At 60.4% G+C, this 8,412-nt stretch overlaps 1 protein-coding gene across 1 annotated transcript; it reads left to right on the top strand.

Annotated features, from left to right (window-relative positions):
- Positions 1–77: 77 nt before the first annotated feature.
- Positions 78–7,411, top strand: LOC137440495 (von Willebrand factor A domain-containing protein 5B1-like; the record flags this gene model as incomplete). Its single annotated transcript, XM_068136732.1, is given in 10 exon segments — positions 78–229; positions 231–332; positions 334–388; positions 2,594–2,731; positions 3,021–3,134; positions 4,834–4,889; positions 4,891–4,903; positions 5,961–6,030; positions 6,318–6,441; positions 6,669–7,411. Coding segments are annotated over 10 exon segments (1,559 nt in total), but the record flags the coding sequence as incomplete, so codon positions are not given.
- Positions 7,412–8,412: the final 1,001 nt, after the last annotated feature.

Here is an 8,412-nt window from a genome sequence, read left to right as displayed (position 1 = left end):
ACTGATTACAGCTCCTGGGTGGCAGAGGGGAACTGCTGGTGGGTGGGATTGATTAGCCAGCCCTGCCCTCTCTGCAGAGTCTGCCCAGCACCCTTCCTTCACCTTTGAAACGGAGACCTCCTCCGACTGGGAGCCTCAGGACTGCGCCTCGGGGGGCTGCCCGCAGCTCCCCGGGAGCTTCTGCAAGGCAGTGGTGAAGGGGCTGAGGAACAACGAGCCCGTGCAGTGGGGAGGTCACCTTTGACATCCACCCTCTCTTCCAAGAGAGGGAGAGCCAGGTGGATGAGGACACAGACCTGTGGAGTGAGACCTTCCACCACCTGGCAGCCAAGGTCGGTCATCAGGGACTTCGAGCAGCTGGCGGAGAAGGAGTGTGAAATCGAGCACGGTAAGGTGCAGCTCCTGGCCAGCCCTCACCCTGCCTGCAGCAGGCTTTCCAGCAGCTCCAGCAGCCTCTCCAGCTGGGCAGGCACCAGGGAAATCACAGGCAATAGCTCACGCAGCTCCCACACGAGATCCCCCTCCAGCTGCCTTCCGCCTCCCTCCTGCTTCTGCAGCCTCGCTGCTCGTAGAATCAGAGAGTTGCTTGGCTTGGAACGAGGCCTCCAAGCTCACCCAGCCCAACCTTCAGCCAGCCCCACCATGGCCACTAAAGCATGGCCACAGGTTCTCTTGGACACCTCCAGGGGTGGGGACTCCACCACCTCCCTGAGCAGCCTGTGCCAGGCCCTGACCACTCCTGCAGGAAGGGAGCTATTCCTCATCTCCAACCTAACCCTCCCCTGAACCCAACTCCAGGCCATTGCCCCTTGTTCTATCACCTGACACTAGGGAGAAGAGCCCAACCCCCACCCAGCTCCAACCTCCCTTCAGGGAGCTGTAGAGAGCAATGAGGTCTCCCCTCAGCCTCCTCCTTCTGAAGACTAAACCACCCCAGGTTTTGGGCAGCACATCCCCATGCCAATTCCTCTTGCTGGGAAGAACTTTCTCCTCACCTCCAGCCTAAACTTCCCCTGGCACAGCTTGAGGCTGTGTCCTCTTGTTCTGGTGCTGGGTACCTGGGAGAAGAGCCCAACCCCCACCTGGCTCCAACCTCCCTTCAGGGAGTTGGAGAGAGCAAGAAGGTCTCCCCTGAGCCTCCTCTTCTCCAGGCTCAACACCCCCAGCTCCCTCAGCTGCTCCTCCCCAGCCCTATTCTCCAGACCCTTCCCCAGCTTGGTTGCTGAAGGTTCTTGAGCTCCTGCTCCTCTGTGCTCCCCTGCTTCACACACTGGGTGACAGGGATTGATTTTTAAGGAGTTAGTCACTTGGAGCTGGGAGGTGGCACCAAGCTCAGAGGGTTTACCAGCCACACATCACTCTTCTGGGCTGCACATCTCCCTGGCTCTGGTCCAGCTCCTTCTCCATCGAAATGCAGCTGTGCAGGCAAAGGAGTAGGCAGAGTTTAGAGGGATCCAGGCCCTGCTGGGCATGGAGCCCAAGGGTGGAGGTGGGTCTTGGAAGCCAGGGATGAAGGTGAGTCCTGGAGCTCCAGGGTGGAGGTGGGTCTGGAAGCCCAAGGGTTGGGGTGGGGTCTGGAAGCCAGGGATGGAGGGTGGGTCTGGAAGCCCAAAGGTGGAGGTGGGTCTGGAACCCCAGGGATGGAAGTGGGTCTTGGAGCTCAAGGGTGGAGTTGGGTCTTGGAGGTAAAGATGGATGTGGTCTTGGAATCCAAAGGGTGGAGGTGGGTCTGGAAGCCCAAGGGTGGAGGTGGGTCTTGGAAGCCAGGGATGGAGGTGAGTCTTAGAGCTCCAGGGTGGAGGTGGGTCTGGAAGCCCAAAGGTTGGGGTGGGTCTGGAAGCCCAGGGGTTGGGGTGGGTCTGGAAGCCCAAGGGTTGGGGTGGGTCTGGAAGCCCAGGGGTGGAGGTGGGTCTGGAAGCCCAAGGGTTGGGGTGGGTCTGGAAGCCCAAGGATGAAAGTGAGTCTTGGAGCTAAAGATGGATGTGGGGTCTTGGAATCCAAGGGTGGAGGGTGGGTCTGGAAGCCCAAGGGTTGGAGTGGGTCTGGAAGCCCAGGGGTGGAGGTGGGTCTTGGAGCTCAAGGGTGGAGGTGGGTCTGACCAAGGATGGAGATGAGTCTTGGAGCCCAAGGGTGGAGTTGGGTCTTGGAGCTAAAGATGGATGTGGGTCTTGGAGCCCAAGGGTGGAGGTGAGTCTTGGAGCTAAAGATGGATGTGGGTCTTGGAGCCCAAGGGTGGAGGTGGGTCTTGGAATCCAAGGGGTGGAGGTGAGTCTTGGAGCTAAAGATGGATGTGGGGTCTTGGAATCAAGGGTGGAGGTGGGTCTTGGAGCTCAAAGATGGATGTGGGTCTTGGAGCCCAAGGGTGGAGGTGAGTCTTGGAGCCCAAGGGTGGAGGTGAGTCTTGGAGCTAAAGATGGATGTGGGTCTTGGAGCCCAAGGGTGGAGGTGGGTCTTGGAATGCAAGGGTGGAGGTGGGTCCTGGAGCGGAAGGATGGAGATGGGTCTGGAAGGGCCAGGCTGGGAGCTGGGTGCAAGGGGTGGATGGAAGCCCCGGGGCAGGGGGTCTCTGAGCCGGCTGTCTGTCGTGCGGCAGGGTCCGGGCGGCGCTACCAGGTCAACGCTGTGCACACCAGCAGGGCCTGCAACGTCATCAGCAAGTACACAGCCTTCCTGCCCGTGGACCTCAGCACCAACAGCTACCTGCCCACCATCGTGGAGTACCCCCACATGGGTGAGGGGGGGGCTGGGGGAGGGGTGAGATGATGCCCCAGGAGGGAGGGGTGCCCCTGAGGAGCCTTGCTTAGAGCAAACCCAACCGAGGCCGTGGCTGACCCTAGCGCCCTGCCTGCCGCTCTTGGTGGCAAGAACTCCTTCCCCATGGCCACTCAAAAGCCTCTGAGGTCCCACCACAGCCTGGCTGCCCACTGGTGCCCAGGCTCAGCAGGTTTATTTGGGGGGGTTATTGCCATCATGTGTGTGCCAGTCCCTCTCTGAGGCTGACAGATTCCCTTCTCATGCAGCAGCCAAGCAGGGCAGCCAGAGGAGCTCAGGGAGCAGGAGGCACCGTGGCTCTTCTCCTGGCCACCCCCAGCCAGCCTGTGGGCAGCACGGAGATGATGGATTCCATGGCATGAGTAAGACTTGGTCTCCTCCCTGGGGGGTCCACAGGGGTTTAGCCTATGGAGGGACATCTTCCCTGGGCTCTTCTGCTTTCCTCTTGGAGTGTGGTGCTCACCAGGCACATGTCTGGCTGGGGTCCATGCTCTTGGGTGGAGAAGGAGCTGCAGTTTCCCCTGAAGCTCCCACATCTCAGGCAGTGGCTGCTGACAGCTCAGGGAAGTTAATTGGCAGCCCTAAGGCAGCCAAAAGGAGGAGGGGCTGGAGCCAGGATAATTAGAGGCAAGGGGATGGGAGGCAGTTGCTTGCCACCAAATCCCTTGCTAATGAAGACAGCTTGGGTTGGACCTTGGTCACATCTGCTGCTGAATTCAGATTGCCCTGATCAGGCTTCTAAATCACAGAGTCTCAGAGCTGCTGGGGTTGGAAAAGGCTTCTGAGATCATGCAGTCCAACCATCAACCCAACCCCACCATGGCCACCAATCCATGGCCCCAAGTGCCAGGACACAGGTTTCTTGGACACCCTCCAGGGGATGGGGGACTCCACCACCTCCCCTGGGGAAACCTGCTCCTGGGGTGATGGTGGTTTGGCTGGGTGGCACTGCTGATGTGGTTTAGACAGCAGCACTCTGAGCTGGGTGAGGAACTGGCTGGAGGCTGAGCCCAGAGAGTGGTGGTGAATGGTGCCACAGCCAGCTGGCAGCCAGGCACCAGTGGTGTCCCCCAGGGATCAGTGCTGGGCCCCCAGCCTGGTCAATATCTTTATTGATGACCTGGAGGAGGGAATTGAGTCCATCAGCAGTGAATGTGCAGCTGACAGCAAGCTGGGGGCAGGAGTTGAGCTGTTAGAGGACAGAAGGGCTCTGCAGAGGGATCTTGCCAGGCTGGGCAGATGGGCAGAGTCCAACAGGATGGCATTGAACACATCCAAGTGCCAGGTGCTGCATTTTTGGCCACAACAACCCCAGGCAGTGTTACAGGCTGGGGGCAGAGTAGCTGAGAGCAGCCAGGCAGAGAGGGACCTGGGGGGGAGTGGTGGACAGCAGCTGAACAGGAGCCAGCAGTGTGCCCAGGGGGCCAAGAAGGCCAAGGGGCATCCTGGCCTGCAGCAGGAAGAGTGTGGCCAGCAGGAGCAGGGGAAGTCCTTGTGCCCTGTGCTCAGCACTGCTTAGGCCACACCTGGAGTCCTGTGTCCAGTTCTGGGCTCCTCAGGTTAGGAAAGAGGTTGAGGCTGCTGGAAGGTGTCCAGAGAAGGGCAAGAAAGCTGGGGAGGGGTCTGGAGCACAGCCCTGTGAGGAGAGGCTGAGGGAGCTGGGGTTGCTTAGCCTGGAGAAGAGGAGGCTCAGGGGAGACCTTCTTGCTCTCTCCAACTCCCTGCAGGGAGGTTGTAGCCAGGTGGGGGTTGGTCTCTTCTCCCAGGCAGGCACCCAGCACCAGAACAAGAGGACACAGCCTCAAGCTGTGCCAGGGGAGGCTTAGGCTGGAGGTGAGGAGAAAGTTCTTCCAGGCAAGAGGAACTGACCCTTGGAATGTGCTGCCCAGGGAGGTGGTGGAGTCCCTGCCCCTGGAGGTGTTCAAGAGGGGCTTGGATGTGGCACTTGGAGCCATGGTTTAGCTGTCAGGAGGTGGTTGGGTGCCAGGTTGGACTTGCTGAGCTCTGAGGTCTCTTCCAGCGTTATTGATTCTCTGGTTCTGTGTGGTTGCTCCCTTGCAGATGTGGAGGAGAGCAGCCCCTGCAGCACCTCTCCCTCCTCAGCCTGGGAGCGCTGCCGGGCTGCCCGAAGGTAAGGGAGGAGCAGATGGCAGCTGCCAGGGTTGAAGCTGCAGCAGGTCTGTGATTTGGGGGGTCTTCACTGTGGAGGGTTTTGGGAGGGTTATGAAACCTCATGGTCTAAAATGAGACCTGGGTCTTTGTGGGGTGCAAAGGACACAGCCTGGACAGAGCCTTGGGGGTTTGGGGTCTGGATTCACTCAGCTTTGTGTTTCAATCTCATTGCCCACACAGGAGAAGTGAGGCAAAGGGAGAAGGAGGATTTGGGTTGGGTTGGAAAAGACCTTTTAAGCTCATCCAGACCAACTATTCTCTAACTCTACCAAGGCTGGTGCTGAGCCATGGCCCTCAGCACCACAGCTCTGTGGCTCTGAAGCTCTCTCCAGGGGGTGGGGACTCATCCACCTCCCTGTGCAGCCTGGGCCAGGCTTTGAGAAGCCTTTCAGGGCAGAAGTTTCTTCTCATGTCCAACCTAAACCTGCCCTGGGGCAACTTGAGGCCATTTCCTTTTGTCTCTATCCCTTGTTCCCTGGGAGAAAAGGCCAACCCCCACCTGGCTCCAGCCTCCTTCCAGGGAGATGTAGAGAGCCAGAAGGTCTCCTCTCAGCCTCAGCTAGGCTGAACCACCCCAGGTCCCTCAGCTGCTCCTCCCCAGCCCTCATTCTCCAGACCCTTCAGCAGCTTTGTTGCCCTTTTCTGGACCTGCTCCAGCCCCTCAGTGTCCTTCTTGAAGCAAAGGGCTCAAATCTGAACCCAGTACAGGTGTGGCCTCACCAGTGCCCAGCACAGAGCACTATCCCTGCCCTGCTCCTGCTGGCCACCCCATTGCTGACCCAGGCCAGGCTGCTGGTGGCCTTCTTGGCCACCTGGGCACTGCTGCCTCATCTTCAGCTGCTGTCCACCAACCCCAGCAAGCCTCTCACTGCTGGGCAGCCTCCAACCACTCTGCCCCAAGCCTGGAGCTCTTTGGGATCATTTTGCCAGTGACCCAGCAGCAGCAGCAGAAGCCACCCCATGTCCCCCTCTCCTGCAGCACCTTGCTCGACCCCCAGCTTTGTGTTTCTTCCCAGGGCCTTTACAGAGCCTGGCTGCTGCTTCTGCACAAGCTCCAAAGTCCATTGAGAGCCTCTTTGCTCCGAGGTAAGGACCAGATAAAACCTTCCTCTGCCCTTGGCAGATGTCTTGCACCACTGTGGGTCAACCCACAGGGTTGAAGAGGACAACCCACAGGGCTGGCAGCTTGAGCTGAGACAGAGTACAGAATGAACCAGGTTGGCAAAGACCTTTGAGATCATCAAGTCCAACCTACCACCCAAAAGACCAAGCATGATGCCAGTGTCCTGGGGAGCAGGGATGTTTTGGGGAGGGCAGGGTGGGTGTCAGGGAGGGCCATGGAGGTGACAGCCACCCTTCTTGTCCTCCTGCAGGCTGAGCCTCGACAAAACCAGGCTGCTGATTCGAGCTGCCAAAGGCTTCATGAGCAAATCTCCGAGCAGAGGGAGTGAAGCCAGCGCTGAGGCTGACAATGAGAACGCTGACTACCTGCCCCTGGTGAGGAGCTCCTTCCTGGGTCCTGTTGGGGCTGCCTGGGGGCAGCTGGGAAGCAGAGGGCAGGGCAACCCCCCCGCCCCGGCTCCTGCCTTCTGCCTTCCCCGACGGCCGTGCCCCACGCTCCCATGCTCAGGGATGGAGAGCTGAGCTCCATCCATGCCTACCGTTTTTTCCCTGAGCCTCCCACGAGCAGCTGCTACCTTGGAGCTTCTCTCTGTGCCTTGCAGGCCTCCCTGCAGCTGGCCTGCGGTGCCTTCCTCCTCGACTCAGCCTTCTGCGCCGCCGTCAGCATCCCCATGGAGAAGCTCAAGTGGACCTCTCCTTTCGCCTGCCACCGCCTGGCCCTCAGCCCCTCCAGCTCCTACAGCACCAAGAAGACCTCTCCCTGCGGGGAGCACCCCAGCCCCAGCCCCAGCTCCAGCCAGCAGCTCCTGGTTCCTGATGGGCACGGGAAGAGCCCCACCGCCCCCAGAGACGTCGGCCCCGGCCCCGGCGCCGGGCCGGAGGCTGCCGGCCGCCTGCGCCACTCCTCGGGCAGCGCCGTGGAGAGCATCTCCAGAGCCCTGAAGGCTGAGAAGGAACTGTCCCCCCCGGCCATCACCATCCGCCGCTTCTCCTCCCCGGAGTGGTCAGCCGGCGGCAGCCAGGCCTCGGAGATGGACAGCTCCAAGGTGCAGCAGCTGCTCTCCGACGTGGAGCTGCAGCGGCAGACGGAGCCGGAGGGGATGCTGTGGGCCACGGCCGTGGCCCTGGCTTGGCTGGAGCACAGCTCAGCTTCCTACTTCATCGAGTGGGAGCTGGTGGCCGCCAAAGCCAGCCTGTGGCTGAGCCAGCAGGGCTTCCCCGAGGGATCCAGCCTGGCCACGGTGAAGGCTGCAGCCCAGCAGCTCTTTGTCCTGCTCCGGCACTGGGATGAGAACCTGGAGTTCAACCTGCTGTGCTACAACCCCGGCAGCGTGTGAAGAGGAGGAGGAGGAGGAGGAGGAAGGGGGAGAGGCTTGGGGGGGGCTCACTGAGGGATGTGTCCTCCAGGAAACCCCTCCAAGGAGCTGCAGCTGCAGGGACACTGTGTGGCCATCAGAGCAAGGCCTGCAAGCTGGGGCAGCCGGGCAGCATCCTGCTCTCAGCGCTGGGTTCCTGCCCCGGCGCTGCTGCTCGCAGCAGGGTGCTGTGTAACTGGAGCAGCCCCTCCAGCTACAGCACTGCCTTCTGCTCCTGGTTTCTCCTGGGTCCCACCCAGCCCTGGTCCCAGAGCAGGTCTCCCTGGTACCTGCTTGGCTCACCCCATCCTCACTTGGCTGCCTCATCCCAGCCCCACGCTGCTGCCAAGCCTCTGCTGGGGGTTCCCTGGCCCTGAGCTGTTGCTCTCCTGAGGCTCCTGCCTGGCTTCTGCCACCTCAGATGTCTTTTGTAGAAGGTGAACATCTGCCAATATCCTCATCTCATGGACCAAGGAAATCCAGGGTGAGACTGACCATCTGAAGAGCAAGCCCATGCCCGGGGGTGGGGATTTAACCACCTCCCTGGGCAGCCTGTGCCAGGCTTTGAGAACCCTTTCAGTGAAGAGATTTCTTCTCATGTCCAACCTGAACCTCTCCTGGGGAGACTTGAGGCCATTTCCTCTTGTCCTAGCACTAGTTACCTGGGAGAAGAAACCACCCCCCACCTGGCTCCAAGCTCCTTTCAGGGAGTTGTAGAGACCCAGAAGGTCTCCCCTCGGCCTCCTCTTCTCCAGGCTGAACAACCCCAGCTCCCTCAGCTGCTCCTCACAGGATTCATGTCCAAGCTCCCTGCAGCAGCCTTGTTGCCCTTCTCTGAACCAGAGAGGTTCTGCTCCAGCACCTCAAAGTCCTCCTTGGAGCCAGGGCCCCCAAATTGAACCCATTAGGCTCACAGAAAGGGTGTGAGCCTCCTTAATCCTGCCACCCAGGACCTCAGCAGGTGTGGGGGCACTCACCGTTGCCACCCCAC

Source organism: Melanerpes formicivorus, unplaced genomic scaffold (assembly GCF_026170545.1).
Source record: "Melanerpes formicivorus ecotype bairdi unplaced genomic scaffold, bMelFor1.0.p_v2 SCAF_3087, whole genome shotgun sequence".
NCBI lineage: Eukaryota > Metazoa > Chordata > Aves > Piciformes > Picidae > Melanerpes > Melanerpes formicivorus.
This window is presented reverse-complemented; position numbering and strand designations above follow the sequence as displayed.